The sequence below is a fragment of the Bidens hawaiensis genome, unplaced genomic scaffold, assembly GCF_021521415.1.
Source record: "Bidens hawaiensis isolate Kalapana, Puna unplaced genomic scaffold, B.hawaiensis_p1.1 tig00001960_1, whole genome shotgun sequence".
Taxonomy (NCBI): domain Eukaryota; kingdom Viridiplantae; phylum Streptophyta; class Magnoliopsida; order Asterales; family Asteraceae; genus Bidens; species Bidens hawaiensis.
Window position 1 is genome coordinate 139,030 of NW_027491108.1, and position 17,733 is coordinate 156,762.

The 17,733-nt window shown below is 40.2% G+C and overlaps 1 protein-coding gene across 3 annotated transcripts; it reads right to left on the reverse strand.

The window, feature by feature from the left end:
• Positions 1-2,232: 2,232 nt before the first annotated feature.
• LOC143599982 (casein kinase 1-like protein 7) lies at positions 2,233-8,396 on the reverse strand. 3 transcript variants are annotated; one of them, XM_077077812.1, is made up of 14 exons: positions 8,312-8,396; positions 8,182-8,222; positions 7,415-7,484; positions 6,481-6,629; positions 6,291-6,386; positions 6,135-6,205; positions 5,258-5,317; positions 5,074-5,139; positions 4,859-4,943; positions 3,948-4,074; positions 3,764-3,837; positions 3,610-3,673; positions 3,003-3,085; positions 2,233-2,487 (listed from the first exon to the last, which is right to left on the reverse strand). In XM_077077812.1, the coding sequence occupies exons 1-14, from the start codon at positions 8,385-8,387 to the stop codon at positions 2,233-2,235; spliced, it is 1,317 nt and encodes a 438-aa protein (XP_076933927.1). In that variant the 5' UTR covers positions 8,388-8,396. The 3 variants fall into 3 exon arrangements, with proteins under 3 accessions (XP_076933927.1, XP_076933915.1, XP_076933921.1); XM_077077800.1 differs by having other exon boundaries at positions 3,770-3,837; positions 8,312-8,387; XM_077077806.1 differs by lacking the exons at positions 2,233-2,487; positions 3,003-3,085 and having other exon boundaries at positions 3,628-3,837; positions 6,481-6,524; positions 6,603-6,629; positions 8,312-8,387.
• Between the last annotated feature and the right edge of the window lie 9,337 nt (positions 8,397-17,733).

Below are 17,733 nucleotides of genomic sequence, written 5' to 3' on the forward strand. Positions count from 1 at the left end.
ATTTTCATTCGTTTTTCGGGTAAGTTGTGTTCATGAAAGTTGTGTATTTTTATCTAATTAATAAAAGCTCTCTATCAAATTTACTAAGCGGAGGGGTTTTTCTAGACAATTTTACTTTGACCCGTTTAGGGTTCATAAAAAGTCAAAGCCATTTTCTTCCAATTAACTCATCTTCTAATCAAAATTAGCTTTCCCTCCAAAAGAGTTTTAGTTTCGTTTTTACTTTTTGCATGTGTTGGACCAGAACCTGAAACCCGTTTCACAGTTCGGATTCTGACCCACATCATCTCGTTTAAATCTTGTTTTTATCATAAATTGAAAACCGTATTCAGTTTTTATGTGATTCCAATTGTTAATTGCTCGATTTTAACTATATTATCATCTGTAAAAATTTTAGGATTATTTTTCTGGGTTGGGTCAACTCGCTTGTTTTTCTTGTTTAACGAATCCACTCGCATATAACTCAAAAGGGAGCAATCACTCCCCTCTTTTACTGTTTTAAAACTCTATGGGGATTTTATGCGTATCGTATTGTATTTACATACATATTACTACCTCAATTGCAAACATTGAATGTTGTGGGTTGATCAATTGAATGCTTATATGCTACTTGCTCGCTTGCTCAACTCTTTATTCATCGCATTCGAAGAGGTCCTTCATAATCACATTATAGTATGATCATACGACCGCCTTAGTAGCCATCGATTGTGTTCGTTTAATCATGGCCAACCGCACCATTATTTGTATTTAATTGTTTTACGTCATCTTAGTAGCCATAGCCCGTGTTCGTGAGACATGGTCAAACGACACCATTTAATTGCTGATACTCACGATAATGATTTGCGCTTTTTATCATATATTATATTTATTATCAACTGATGATTACTTGCTCAACTTTATGTTGGCAAACCTATTGCATTTTGCATGCATATTGAAGGTGATATACATGGTTGAAACGAAGATTTGGAGACTTAGTTTGAACTTTATGTTATTTAATAAAAAGACAAGTTTGTATGCTTGTTTGTTTCTTTTGGCTTATTGTGTTTGTTGAGACAACATGTACTTGGGTTATTTAATAAAATTATTTAGTGTCTTGTGAGCTGTGAGCAATCACAAGTTCACGACCCGGTAATTCGCCTTAGGTTGGGCCAGACAACAAGATGATAACCTCAAATTACTACCAACTCCTTACTCCAAACCACCCTATAAATCTTCCTATAAACCTATTGAATCTTATTCAAAATTTGTCTACAATCCTACACCTTTGTCATATGCCAATCTTCCTTTACTTCCTAAACCACCTTTTAAACCAATAACTTCTTTCACAAAAACCTTGACAACCAAAGAAATAGCAGACAAAATAACAAGAGGGGAATGTCTAGGTCAATGAGAAATACTCCTCTTCACATAAATGTAAAACAAACAATTACCCGTCGAGCATCAGGGGTAAACCTGTAACCGGTTAGTAAAGCTCATCCCAAACCCGCCGGGCATTAGTCGGGTAATTACCCGTCGCGACCCATAGCTCGTGCGGGCTATGCAACCGCACAGGTCCCAAAAACGTTAGGGTGCCAAAATAAAAAAAAACTTCGTGATTTATTAACGATTTAAGTTCGAATCCAAGCATTTACTATCCTTTTCTTTTTGTGTATTGAACATAGAATTTATTGGGTAAGGACTAGAGAGGCCTATATGCACAACAACAAATATTCTTTCTTTCTTATTAGTTGTGCTAAACTGCAGTTGGTATCCTAATCTTTTCTCCATCTAGTTGCGTCATAATGGTAGTTTTAGTTGATCTATAGCGCGTACATATGTGGGAGGTAAGGTTGATTTTGTGTGCTTGATTGATATCGACCTATTCTCTGTGCACGAGCTGGACGTTATGATGGATACGCTACACCATGAAGTTGGTTTAGAGGCTATATCGATTACCATTTCTTACTTCAAGGTGGAGATTTAGATTTCGGCCTTCAAGCCCTAAGTAACGACTTTGATGTCTTGATGTTGACTCATTACAAAATATATATTAACTTAAGGGGTTCGCTATTTGAAAAGAAAAAAAAAGTTCGTTAAAACCCTTCACCTCCAAGTGTAAATCTTTTATTAAGTAGACTCGAGCTATAATAAAATTTGCCATTCCAAAACACATATAGTTGAGGAATAAAATAGCCATCACATTCAAATATAAACACTAAATTGGGTAATTATAATCATAACGAGTCAAAAACATTACTTCTTGATTTGGAGAGACTCAAAGCTTCGGAGCTGATCTTCTCGGCCACCCTTTGGGATGCGAGCAAGCCCCGTTGCTTTGGTCCCATAGCCAACTTGTGCTCTTGATGTGCGGGCCCCAATGCTCGACAAGATTCTGCTTGACCGGCCTTCTGTAGCTTCACCCGATGAGCCAGGTCTGGTTACCGATAGACCTGCATACTTTGATGAGCTCACATGTCGAGACGTTCTCACCTTTTCAGAATCGGCTTGCTGTAAACAATATTATCACGATAAATATTAAATAGATTTAGATCCAAATTTATTTTGGGCCAAAAAAATTTTCAGCCCAAATGGTAGAACCGAAAAAGTAGTTACGAATCCAAACTGAAAAGCGAAAGCAAACGGTTTTAGAAACTCAAAAACTGAATTTTTGGTTTTTGGTTCGGTTTGAACCCAAAACCAACCCATGCACACCCCTAAAACTAGCCCAAATGTCTTTTTAAATATATACTATCACATTGGTTTAGAATTATACAGGTTTTGTAAAGGCTCGGGCAATAGGCCCAAAGTGTTTTTTTAACACATAAAACCACCTAAATTATTTTATTTAAAATAATACAGTTTCTGTAAGGGGGCCTTTTTCGTAATCGTACTTGCTGAAAGATAAATCATTGAACAAGAAGTTATTCGGACCAACCCAACCATTTCAACCCATACCAAAATTACCAACCCACTAATCCATCCCCCGACCCACCCATATTTCCACCTCAAAATAATAACTTTACCACATCTTTTGAATGCTCATAACGACCACCGACTTCTGGATTTCTTCTCGACAATGCTTCCAACGCACGCGAATCTTGTCCACCTATTTAACAACACATGACAAATAAATATAATTGTATACGCGTAAGTATATATCAGTTAGGCATGTGAATGAACCGAAAAACACGAACAAAACAGGTTCGTGTACGTTCCTACAACTTTAATGGATCGAACACGAACAATTAAACGAGTGGAGTTTTCTTGTTAGTATTTGTTTATGCTAGTTCGTTAACAGTATAAACAAACAAAAATAATTGAACATAACTGAGCTAAAACCAATTAAAACTAAATGCGAACAACAACGTTTTCAACCTAAAAGGTTATTAAAAACTAGACTAAACTGCAATGGGCCTAAAAGTTTTATATAAATATAATCACGAATGTAAACAAACGAACTTAAAAAAACATACATAGTGAACATAAACGAACGTTCGAGACATGCTTTCATGCTGGATCGTCTTTAAATAAGTTAACATAACCGAACTTTTCGCCTAACGGTTCACTAAACGTTTGGTTCGTTTACATGCCTAATACCAATAAATTAAAACCTAAGTTATAAGCAAATACCCGAAACTCTTCCCGGCTTTTCAGTCGACGGTCCACCATTTAACCCTGAATTACCACTAATATGCTGAAAAAATTATACGGTATTAAAAAACAGCATGAATGTATAATTATAATAATAATGGTAATAATAATAAAGTATATGTGTGGTACGAACCCGCACTCTGGAGGTGGCACTTATTTGAGGATATTTCAATAAGCTCCAATCAAATACATAATCATATTGATAGCCTGACAAATACGAATATATACATATAAATACATAAGCACACACACATATAGACTAAATTAGTGATCAACGATGGATAAATTAATTAATAAATAAAGATTGTGGCGATCACCTTCGCGAATAAATAAGTCGCGGAAAAGCTTCTTCAAGTAAGAATAGGCCGGTTTATCTTCGAATCTTAACGATCGACAATAATGAAAGTATGAGACGAACTCGGATGGATATGATTTACATAGTACCTATAAAAACTTTTACAAATTAGATTCAAAATTCAAATCCAAACACCTGTTATATAGATGTACATATAAGCATAGTAGTATATGCATACGTAAGGTACTAAGGTGTGAATTTCTGACATGACACGAACCTAACACAAAATTTATAGGTTTGAGTTTAGTATGAATGGGTTCAGGCCAGTTTCAGTCGAAACCCGTTTAGCTAAATGTGTCAGGTTTGGGTCAGTTTTTCCCGTTTAGCTAAACGGGTCAGTTTCAGGTCCAACCTGCTTAGCTAATCGGGTCATGTTCCCATTAAGTTTTATTTGTATTTTCAAAATATGTTTTATCATTAACTGAATTGGTTGGGTATTGTATGCCAAAATTTAAAACTTAAAAGGGAAATTGGCATATAAGATTTTATAATAAAATTTAATTGTTTTATATACATTTGTATCATTCTTTTTAACTTAATTCTTAAGTATTTGTTATTTGATATTCCAAATAACAGTATTAATATGCAAAAGAAAAAAAAACAGAAAAAAAAGCAAAAAGAAAATCAGGTTTAACGTATTCGTGATATGTTTGACGTATTAATACGCAAAAAACTAAAATCAGGTTAAATGCGTTGTGTTCAGGTTAATATGCCTGACCACCCTGACATATTCATACGCAGAATTTTTTTTAAAAATCAGGTTAAACGGTCGTGTTTGGGTTCATATGTCTGACATGATTCTTGGGGTTTGTGTCGGGTTAGACCCGCCAACCTGCGAACACAACCCGCTTAACACGCCTAAATTCACAATACCTCTATTGAAGTAAACATTTTCTTCTCACTAATCCGGTCATATTTCTGTTTCTTGTTCCCTGCTTTCAGTCCTTGCCAAGGGAGGCTAATGCAAAAGCATGCACAGTATTAGATCGAAAATAAATAATAATAATAATAAAAAATAATAATAATAATAAAAATAATAATAAAAAGATTAAAAAGTGAAAAATAAATATAAAAAACTATCTACATACCTTCCTCTCATAAAATACATAAGAATATAACCGAGAGATTCAAGATCATCCCGCCTGCTTTGTTCCGCCGTAAATAGAAAAGGCGGTATTTTATATGGCATCAAAGCATAAAAAAGTATAAAAACTCATTTCTTATCAAAGTTATACTTGGAATAATAATGCAAGTTATAAAAATCACTTACCAACTCCAAGATGTGTGTTGATACTGCAATAGCGAGCTGTGCCTGTTAGATTCTTGTTTTCCCTGGTACAATTTCAAACGAGTTCTTAAAAAACAATTTTTTTTGTTTGAAACCATTAAAAATAAAAAAGTTGCCTTTTTAAGCATTACTTATAGACATTATTTGTTACACATAAACTCAAACTTTATTTATTTATTTTTCAGAACAGCTGCCTAAGCTCAATTAGCATCCAAATCAACTACTGGCAAAAAACAGGCTCATTTGGATGGGTTGGCGTATGAAAGTAATGAAACCAAAAAAAGAAACAAACATAAACAAAAAGGCCGACATAACCAAACCCAAACAAAAACCAACGGTTTGGTTTTATGTTTTTGTAAAAACCGAATTCTCGGTATGGTTTTGGTTTTTCCATCTAATTAGAACCAGAAAAACTGAACCAAATTTATAGGTTTTCATTTTTTGATTTTGAATGTTAAGTAATTTATAAAAACTTAATAAATAATGTAACCAAAATATTTAAGCCAAAATGTATTAATCAGATATTAATTAACAAAAATTAGGTTCAAAGTTATAAAACTAAAAAACTCATTATATGGGACTAACTCTTTTTTCAATATTACCAAAGCCCAAATGGTAAAACCAAACCAAAAGGACAGAAATAAAAACTAAAATACGCAAAAAATCGAATCTTTGATTAGGTTTGAACAACAAAAGGTATTATTTATTATAACACGGTTCTTATAACCATACTTAATACATAATATCATTTCGAAACCAAAAGTTAAAAACGGAAAAAAAGTGTTGGCAGGTCAAACCCGATACGGCCCATCTTAGACAGTTTGCCACCTCTAGACTATTATGGACCAACTGAAAAGTTACCTATATGGTATGTGTTTATGAGTTTGAAGATCCCTATACTTTTTCGCGAGCCCAAAATCAATCGCATACACCTTTCATAATTATAAAACAAAAACAAAACAAAACAAAATTTGATTAGCCTGCACAGAAATAAAAACTAAAATTTCCCAAGATTACCTGATTAGCCTTGCGACCAAGGCCCATAAGAAAATTGTCTGGCTTTAAGTCACGGTGAAGAAAACCTCTCTCATGCATGAACTCAACTCTGTTTAACTGTAACATCATAAACGTATTTAAGCAACGATTTATATATATTGAGGTATTTCACATTTTAATGAGGAGTGGCTATGATTCTATGAGCACTTACTAATTGATCCGCAAGCATTAGAACCGTTTTCAAGGATAACTTTCTATTGCAACTATTGAAATGACCTTCAAGACTTGGTCCAAGAAGGTCAATGACCATAATATTGTATTCTCCCTCGACTACGAACCACTTAAGATTTGGTATTCCCGCTTCAATAAAGAAAATGATTAAATTTATTAGAAAGGATGATTATTTTAGACAAATATGTAACCTCATGAAACGAATATGAATACATATTAGTAAATGTGTTGATTTCAACACATGTAATGAGTGCTTCGGGCTATGTTGTTATCTTTAACGGGTCAGATGGGTTAAAAGCACCTTACAAAAGCAGTGGGTAGAAACTTGCCAAAAGAGTACTTTTAGTTACTTATGTGCATGAAACCAAAATAACCAAACCCAATAAAAAACCAACGGTTTGGTTTTATGTTTTCGAAAAAAACGATTTTCAGGTTCGTTTTGGTTTTGTGTCAACCAAAAACCTAAAAAACAAAACCGAACTGATTGAAACGAACAGAATCGAAAAGGCTGATTTTTACTAATTTATAAGAAATTATTAACTGTCGTATCCCAAGAATTTAAGATCCAAATGTGTGATAGCCAATTAATCATTAATCAACAGAAAAAAATGGGCTCAGACTCATTATTTTTGGGTCATTTTTTCTTTCAGCCCAAAATTTTCTAGCCCAGATGGTAAAACAGAAAAGGACGAAATGAACCCATTGCGAAAAACGAAACCAAACGCTATCCTAAAACACTAAAACCGAAATTCGATTTTTTGCCTAACCGGCGTTTTGCCCACCACTTAATCAAATTCGAGAGTTCGGCAAAAGTTATTATGATCTTCGTTATCGATTAATTAAGTTTAAAAGAACCTAGAAAAGCGATTATTGAAAAAAATGTAAAAACAAAGCTACAAGAGAGATAAACTCACATCCTCCTTGGAAAAGTCTATATATTTTTGATTCATAATGAAGTTTAGGATGCCTTGTCTTAACGGATTCCTGTAAGGCGAAATAATAAAGAAGCATAAGCTAAGTGGAAGATTGTCATAGGGGTGTGCATAAAACTGAAAAAAACTGATCAATAACCGAAACAATCAAAACCAAACAAAAACCGTTGGTTTGGTTTTATGTTTTCGTAAAAACCGAATTTTCGGTTCGGCTTTACGTGCAATTAAAACCAAAAAACCAAACTGAATTTTATGTGTTTTCATTTTTAATTTTATGTAATTAATAAAAATTTTAAATTTTCGCCCAAAAATTTCAAGCCCAAATGTGAAAACTGAAAAAACTGAAATCATACATGAACCAGTTTCTAAAAGCTCAAAAACGGAAATTTCGCTTTTTGGCAGACCCATGCACCTCTAAGTATGCTACGAGTGGCGCACTTTTGAAAGCCAATGTTATGTTACACTTGTACACATTGCTTTAAATGTAATAGATAAAACGTTTTTGTAACCGCATGCTCCACTCCCTTTCTATATCCCATTATTACAAATTCACAAGATCAAAACAATCACACTCGTACAGCAACCTAACTTGATGAAGATAAATATACCGGCCAGTGGCCAATCAATACGAGGTTACTTGACCGGTTTTTAAATACAAAATAACACATTTTTTTTTGTGTTTTGTCAAGAAAAATGATTTCTTTGTAGGAAACAAAACAATGAACAAGAATAATGGAAGTCAATAATACCAATTTGACAGCTACTTCTTCACCAGTTTGAATATTGACACCTGCAATATCATCAAACAAGAATATGATCATCAACATAAACACACACACATTATTATATATTTATATATATAATATTTGCAATTAATACCTAAATAAAGTTCACCAAATGATCCACTCCCAATTTTCTTTCCAAGCTTAAACTTCCCACCAAAAACAAGATCCATAATTGCTTACTCAATCTTATATAAACACCTAATTAAACACCAATTAAGGTCTCCAGCATTGAACCCATTTCATCAAAATTAACCGAAATTCAAAATACCCAATTACAGGAAACACGAAAATTACCAAATCCTAATCTTGATTTTGACGAAAACTACATTTTAATTCTTGAACACCCTCTGAAATTCAACCCCAATTTCGTTGTATATTTTTATTGCAATGAAAGAGGATTGAGGAATCGGGAAAATGACAAGATTTTTATTGGGAAATATTAGTAATAATAATATGATTGATTTGTGGAAATAAGATAAATATTATGAATGAATTCGGTAATCTGGTATGAATTTAAGGTTATATTTGGTACGGGGGTAATGGAAGAATGGAATGGACTTGATAATATAATAGAATGGATTATTACCATTCTATTGTTAATTTTTACTTTTATCATTATTAATATTTTTATTAGTAATAATAATAAAAAATAAATAAATAATATTAATAATAAATGAATATTTATAATAAGTATTTTTAAGACCTCGTGCTGCAACGAGATCGTTAAACTGTATATGCGTTATGAAATGTTAACTCATATAATTTAAAAATAAAATGTATTGATAATGTAGTAATAGTTCTAATATAATAATAGTTATATTATAATATACAAAACGATAATGATAATATAATAACTATAATTAGAAAATAATAATAATAATATAATTATAATTTTATAATAGTAAAAATGATGTTGACTTTTTGACTTTTTCATTCCTTGAATGAATGAAAAAAAAACATCAATACCCAAAGGAATGAAAATCCTAAAAATGGAAGGAGTTTCATTCCATTTGGAATGATCCATTACATTCATGCATGGTAACCAAACATGTTTTTTTTTCATTCATTTGAAATGGCTTATTACATTCCACCTTCCATTCCTCCATAACAAACACTACCTAAATATTCGTGAGAAACTAAAGAAAAAGAACGATAAAGAAGAAAAGCAGGCGTCGATATTTTACTTTTTCCTCCCTCTTTTTCACCCTTCTTTTTTAACTTTTTCTATGTATTCGTTCTTGGTGAATACACTTTTTGTAAAATATCAATTACCCCCTAATCTTGTGAGTTATGACTCAACGAGTCATTTCATTTTGATAAACTCGGTCTTGCTAATGCTTTCGTGATTGTTGGCCCTATGATGATCCCTGCTTATGTGTTCCACTTTGATCTCTTTACACAATGCATTCTCGAATAAAGGGGTACTATTTACGTATATGTTCGTTCCTTATGTTAAAATTGGGTTCTTCTATTTGTGCTAGCTCAATTGATGTTTTCTGAAAAACATGCTTATAACGTAAACTAAAAACAGATTGTGAGTTCGCGGGTTTATAGACACTAGTAAATAATTCATTTTGTTATGCACATATGTAATTACAGTGAGCTCATAACCTGAAGAAACACTAACCGGACCCCGGGCAGATTACGGGTAACCTGGGGGTTAGATAGATGTTTCCCACGAAGGGTTAGGCCCGGTAAAGATGGTTCTTCTGATAACCTGCAAAACAGACACCGTGAGCTTGTCACTGAGAAGGGGGGGTTCCTCCTTGTGACCACCCTCCGGCGTGAGAATCAGACTAGATTGCTCTTTAAATATAAATGTATATTAAGAGATTGCTAGAGCAGATATCAGGTATAATATGATGATAATATGATAAGATGATGATGGTCATACCATTTGTGGTATTTATAGCCGAAGGTAGGTTTCCAAGGAGGTGTGGCCGGCTGCAATAGTATTCCTGTTCCACCAACAGTGGCCTACGCACGTGCCCTGCTGGTAGTTGGTGGGTAGGCAGCGGCTGATAGTGACCAGGCCTACTGTGTACTATTCCTTTTCCACCAACTGCCGGCTATGCACGTGGTATGACAGGAGTTGGTGAGTAGGCAGCGGCTAATAGTGACATACAGTACAGGAGCATGCTGCTCGCCATACTGTTGTCAATAAGCTGTCGTATCTTTAGTCAGATCTTTTGCCCATACCTCGTCAGGTACAGTACAGAAGATCTTCCCGTATCGTACGGACTGGCTTATTTGGGCGGGAGTATTCCCCCTCCCGCCCTTGTGCGGGATTGTTCCCGGCTTTGCTCGTTCCTTCAGGTGACACTGAGTGATTGAGAGCTAAGTGCCTTGTGCGTGTAGCCTTGCTGCGCGGGTGGCCTTCCCTGATGGCTTGTATCCGCAACTGCGGGAACAGGCAGAGTCCTTCACCATTGGGAGGCATTTCCTGCGGGAACAGCTTGCGTACTGCGCGTAAGGACGTCACGTCTCTGAGCATGGTTGGTCCTGCGGATCCAGTTGGTTTCTGCGCAGACGTCCCTTTTCAAGGTGAGTCTTGCGGGTCCAACTGGGCTCTGCTGGGACCTACCTCTTCAAGTCCCCCCAGTCCAATGTTCTTCTCATGAGTGTTTAATAAAGTGAGGTGAACTTTTGGACTTAAGCAAAGGGTTTTGAAAAGGGTTTTTTAAGGTTTTCCATGGGGATTCTTCCCGCGGAAGTCCTTGTCACTTGCAGAAATTCTCGACTTTCCTGCTTGATCTTTGGGTATGATGCGGGTAGGTCTGTAACCTCTTCGTAAGTCAGGAGCGTTGAGTCCCACTTGTGTGGATTCTCCATGAGGTTTTGGTAGTTTTGAACATAGTGATCAATTATGTTAAAACCACCAATTCCATCCTGGAGCTTCAAACAATGTAGTTCTCGACGTTCCCGCTATGCGGGGATGTTATTTCCGTTTCCGCAAGCATTGGCCAGAAGATCCTTCTTGGTTTCAATTCCCTGCGGAGCGCTAGGTATGTGAAGGGTTTTGCCTTAACACTGTACCCGCGCTCGTCTTACGGTTACTTTACTTCCAAGGTATTCCTGGCGTCAATTCCCTGCGGGTGCTAGGTATGTGAAGGGTTTTGCCTTAACACTGTACCCGCACCCGTCTTATAGTTACTTGGTTGCCGAGGTATTCTTGGCTTCAATTCCCTGCGGGTGCTAGGTATGTGAAGGGTTTTGCCTTTACACTGTACCCGCATCCGTCTTACGGTTACTTGGTTGCCAAGTTATTCTTGGCTTCAATTCCCTGCGGGTGCTAGGTATGTGAAGGGTTTTGCCTTAACACTGTACCCGCATCCGTCTTACGGTTACTTGGTTGCCAAGTTATTATTGGCTTCAATTCCCTGCGGGTGCTAGGTATGTGAAGGGTTTTGCCTTAACACTGTACCCACATCCGTCTTACGGTTACTTGGTTGCCAAGTTATTCTTGGCTTCAATTCCCTGCGGGTGCTAGGTATGTGAAGGGTTTTGCCTTAACACTGTACCCGCATCCGTCTTACGGTTACTTGGTTGCCAAGGTAAGGGGTATTTTCCCGCTTACTTTTGAATCTTTTTGAATTTTGAAATTCGAAGAGTTGGTGAGGATAAGAACAGTCCAAACCTCTGAAACGTCGTGCGACGGTTTCTTTTGACTGTGTCAGGACGTGCAGGAAGTTATGGTGACGTGACAGTACATGGTCATTCCAGACGCTTTTTCAGGCGCGTGGGCGAGATTTTTCGGGCGCGTGGCCGCGAAATTAATGGTACGCGTCCTTTCAACAGCTGTTGCCAGCTTGCTTTTTGCCACGTGTCATAGTTTCATTGCACCTTCGATTTCTCTCTCTTCCGCATTAAATGCATCGCATTAATTGCGATTAGTATATAAAGGGGGAGAGGGTTTTTTGTAATCCACACTTTCACTCTTCTCTTCATCTTTAGAACGATTTCCGGCGAATACTCATCTTTCAGTCGAGCATTCTCTTGAAATCGTTTTCTTCTTTCTTTTGCAAGATGTCGTCTCGTGATCTCGAATCTACAGCCGATGACAAGAGTACTGCTGGCGAGTGCCAGTGTGCTCTGCCTGTCGATCTGTATCAGTACGTCGTCAGGAAGTTCATGCTCGAGTCTCTCGAGCCTGAGTTTCCTGAACCCCATCAGACGGTGTACGATGCCCCCAGAGGCAAGATCGGGGTATATGCTGCATTCTTTGTTTATGGGAATCTTAGGTTCCCATTGACAAAGTTTGTTTTCCGTGTCCTGGAGAGGCACGGTGTGCACCTGACCGAGGTGCACCCGATGGCGATTGCCAAGATTCGGCACTTCGAGTGGGTGTGCCGGATTCTGGGCATTGAGCCCTATGTTGACCGCCTGATGACCTTCTACTCTTGGAGGTGCATCCAGGGGTGGTATACATTGATAACCCGGATTAAGGGTTTGAAGATCTGCGCAACCGAGCGCAGTCTTCGCTCGTGGAAGCGGGAGTTCTTCTACATCTCCGCTCGCGCCATCCCCCTTGCCATGAAATTCAAGAACGGGCAAGCACTTCCCAGCCTTCACGCCTCCAACTACGAGGAGGCGGAATGGTTTTCGAAGATATCCCGAGTCCAATCTCCGGTTTACCGGTTTGCGGAGTCCGGGATGGTGATGCTGGGGATGAGCCGGGTGTGGAAGGAGGCGGATGCGCAAAAGATCCCAATCGTCCTTGAATACGGTTCGAACTCTGTTCCTTACGGTATGCTCTGTTTCTTTTTGTTGATTTAGAATCTCTTCTAACTTTTTTCCTGTTTATTTCAGAGGGGAACGACTTGCAGTCGCTCCTGAACCCGCGGGAGGCTGACGGTCCCGCTCGGATGGGTACTCGCGCTCTAGACGAGAACGAGTTGCCCATCCTAGAACAAACGGCGGATCGGTTCGTGGAGGTCTATCCGCTAGGCCACGAGATCCTTAGCGCCAGGCGGCCAGGTAAGGCGCTATTCAACCCTCGACCCCTTAATGTTGAAACCTCTGCTGGAATTCCTTTAATCGTATGTTCTGATGAGGAATCCGCAGATGGTCCTCCGTTGGTGCGGAAGAAGAAGGCTACCGGCGGGAAGGGGAAGGAGAAGGTGGCCCCCACTGCCGATCCGGTGCCTCGGTCTGATTCGGAGACCGAGAGCGAAGAGGTGGCGGGGAATCCCGGTGGTGATAAGACCACCGCTCCGGAGGCTGCGACTGTCACCTCCGGAGAGCCCAAGAAGACGACGGTGAGCGGCGCAAAGAGGCCGGCTCCATCGGGTTCGTCCCCGCCTCTCCGTACCTTTAGGCTCAAGAAAACCCGTAAGTACGAACTTCCTTTATCTTTTAACTTCATAGTTTTCCATCATTAATACTTATCTTCTTTACGCAGGCGTGGATGTTGACGCATTCCAGGGTGGAGCGCAGAGGAGTACCTCTCCGCCAATGACGGTAGGCTTGGTCAGCCTACCTGAGGCGACAACCCAGGCGCCTGCGCCTGCTTCCGCTGGTTCAGTTGCTCACTCCTTTGAGACGACTGTTCCAGCTGTGATGACGTCACCGCCGGCTGTGAGTGCTGTTTTTACCGCATCTTTCACCGAGCCGGCGGTTACTTTTGCTGCGGATTCCGCGGCGGCGACCGCGGCGGCTTATACCATGCCTCCGTCATCGGCAACGATGGCCGAACCTTCAGGTATGCATGGGGCTTATCGCCAACCTCTGCCTCCTTCCCATCTGCCTGACCTTTTGGATCGATTTCCCTTGGGTTCAGGTGATGGGTTTGGCGGCTATCGGCATGTTATTGACCCTACATGTGCGTAGGGTTCTTTTGGCCCATTTTATATATTTTTTTATCATCTTTTCCTAACTGCTTTATGTTTTTTGCAGTGTCGGATTCCAATGAAGTGTATGTTCCACGATGGAACATTCGCCGAGGAACAACCCTTCGCACCCCTGTGGAGTGCGTGGAGTGGGCTCGTCACGCTGCTCCCAGTGGTGTGTTGGGGGAAGCCATGGCTAGCTACCAAGAGGGTAGGCTAACCAATGAGCTTCGGGTTCTCCTGGCCCGGATGCAGCCGCGCGTCGAGCTGCTTTGTCGTGAAAACGACAAGTTAAAAGCAGCTCGCATTAAAGTAGCTCAGGCGCGGGCTGTCCGGGAGGAGAACCAAAGGCTTACCGCAGCTGCTGCGGAAAAGGAGAAGGCCTTCAAGGCCCTCGAGGTTGAAGTTCAGGCCCGGCTCGAGGCCCGTTCCAAGGCTGCCCAAGCTGTTAATGAACAGCTTCGGCTGGCTAAGGAAACTGCAGGGAACGCAACCGAGAGGGCCACCAAGGCTGAAGCTGTTGCTGAGCCTCTACGCGTGGAGAATGAAGAGCTTAAAGCCAAATTAGAGGCTCTCCAGCAGGCTCTTGATGCCTTGGCGATGGAAGACGCCAAAAAGCTCCAGGAGATCTTGGACCAGAGGGGGGTGCTTGACCATACTGAGCGGAAGCTAAAGGGCGTCGAAGAGGCTGCGGCTAAAGAAGTGTTGCTTGCCAACCTCAACAAGAGTGAAGCCGAACGCGCCCATAACGAAGCTCAAGCTGCCCTCCAAGAAGCTCTGGTTGCCAAGGAATGGCTTCTTCGGGAAGCGTTGTCTCAGGTATGCTTTTCATGTCTTTACGCTTTTCTTTGTAAATAGAAAAGGTTCTGATATTTGTATATTTTCTTGTAGGTTGTGCATCGAGTCTTTGCTGATACGTCTTATGACGATGCTATGAGCGCAGCCCTCAACGCTTCTCACGAGGATGGGGAAAAGGCCGGCTTCCTGCTTGGTCTAGGGTTCGTTGAGAAAGGCATCCCGCCTTCCAACTTCCCTTTGTATAATGTAGATACTGAAGCTGTATACGACCAAGCAGTGAATCAGTACGCCGCCTTCCCGCATCCGGTGGTGGAGAAGGTGAATCAAGTTGCTGCTGCTGATGATGGGTTAGCTATCCTTAAAGCTTTCCTTGAACTGCCACGATCTACTGATGGTGCTGGTCCAAGTGGAAGTGGCCCTGAAGCTTGATCCTGAAGATCCCTTCCCACTGCTAGGATAGATTTATCTTGTATAGATTTATTTTCTTGTAGGCGGGTAGTTACCCGGCCATTTTTGTAATGAATCATTGTGAAATATAAATCTTTGTGCGGGTAAGACCGCTACTTTCTCTGGATTCCTTGCTTTATAAACGTTATGACTTGCATACTTTAATTTAAATTAGCAATTTTCCAAGTGTAGGATAAGTTAACCTTTGAACGTGGTAGATAATAGGTTGAAGTTTTGCTTCCTCTTTCGTGATTGTGCGGGTAGGACCGTCACTTGCACTTAGTAGGATGGCTAAACTTTACCTACATCTGACCTGCGTGGAGGTTTTCCTCATCTTTTTTGAAATTTCTAAGTGTTTAGGATAAGTTAACCTTTGAACGTGGTAGATAATAGGTTGAAGTTTTGCTTCCTCTTTCGTGATTGTGCGGGTAGGACCGTCACTTGCACTTAGTAGGATGGCTAAACTTTACCTATATCTGACCTGCGTGTAGGTTTTCCTCATCCTTTTGTTAGAAATCTGTTTTGAATAAGTTAACCGTTCGACGCGCGGTTGTCAATAGGTTAGTGTTCAGTTTCCTCTCATGATTCATGCGGATAGACCGGCACTTTCATTTAGTAGGATGACTGAACTTCTCCCCTTCAACTGACCTGCGTGAAGGTTTGCCGTTTTTTGGGTTCATGCGGGTTTTGCCGCCTTCCCCACGCAACGACTTTCCACGTAATTATGCGGTGAAAACCGGCATATCCGTGTTGAATAAATTAACCATTCGACGCGCGGTTGTTAATAGGTTAGTGTTCAGTTTCCTCTATCATGATTCATTCGGATAGACCGTCACTTTCATTTAGTAGGATGACTGAACTTTTCCCCTTCAACTGACCTGCGTGAAGGTTTGCCGTTTTTTGGGTTTATGCGGGTTTTGCCGCCTTCCCCATGCAACGACTTTTCACGTAATTATGCGGTGAAAACCGGCATATTAGTGTTGATAGTTCATATAGTATAAATATAAAATCATCAGCGTCGATGTTCTAAGGAGAATCATTTCCATTAGAAGTGGCTCTTGGCCTTTTCTTTACAAATTTGGAATTTATCTACATGCAAACTGTGTAATTGAGCTCCCTTCCATGTTGTTGGGATGGGAGTGCCATCGAGCCGATACGCACCTGGTTCGGGATCTCGTTCTTTACGCAGCATGTAGTCTCCATATTGAAGCTGGAATTTTTATTCGTGTTTTCCCCAGCTGGGGTTCTACACGCATCAGCTTGCTCAGCGTTCATTGCGCCACGAGGTGCGCGAGCGTCCCATCTCTGACAAATGCTTCGACCATGTCCTTCACGTCTGTGCATTCTTCAGTGTTGTGGCCTTTTGTCCTGTGAAAGTCACAGTATTTGCTCCGATCAGCATTGGGACGATGTCGGATTATTGGAGGCTTTGGCCATGGGAGCTCCTCAGTGGCGAATATCTCGGTTACGCTTTTGGTGAGCGGCGTCCATCTGGAGTTCTGGTTCGACTGTACGTTACCCCTTCCGCCTAACCGATGTTGCAAGCCGGATGAGGTGTCAAAGTTTACCCTTGACTGCCAAATGCCTAGCTTCCGCTTTTTGTTTAATCGGGCGGTAAGGACGTTGTCTTCTCTTGTTTTCTGGGTGTAGAGGTTTGTGCTCTGTGGGAGATCTCTACCCAGTTGCTTCTCCGTTTCCGCAAAGCTTTTAGCTGCTGTCATGATGGCATCCCATGTGGATGGCATGCCATCTTTACCCGTTAAGGTGCGGATAAGCTCTGGGTCGTTCGCGCCCTGAATAAAAGCAGCGCGAACAAGATCTTCGCTAATGTTACCCAGACTTAGCTTCTTCGAGTTGAAGCGAGTGATGAAGTCTAGCAAAGATTCATCTTCCTCTCGAATGCATTTGATGATTGTCCATTGCTCCTCGGTATACTTTCTTTGCTGGCTGAAGTGTTGGCTAAACTTCTGTTGGAAGTCTGCCCAGTCGTAGATGTGGTTGACCGGTAGACGATCGAACCACGCTCTAGCAGCCCCCACAAGCGTCATTTGGAACATGTAACACCACGTAGGTTCCGTCCAACTACTAACGGTTGCCCCCGCTATGAATCTGTTCAAATGATCATCTGGGTCAGATATACCATCATATGTGCCTATGCTGGACATTTTTTTGGCACTTTTTGGGGCAATTGCTTCCGCAATGTCCCTTGCAAATTTGGACGTTCCCGCATTTGCAACGTTTGGTCTGAATGTTTTGGAGAAGTCACGTGGACTTCCACCTGTGTTTTTTGGTTTGAAGGCTTCTCCAAAATGCCTTCTCGGTTGGGAGTCTGTTTCCTTACGCTTCCCTTTTGCCCTATGGCGAGGGTTCGCGTCGGTGTCGGATTCCTCCGAGTCATCGTCCAAGTATTCTTCGAATTCGTCAGCCTGTTGGACGGAACGCA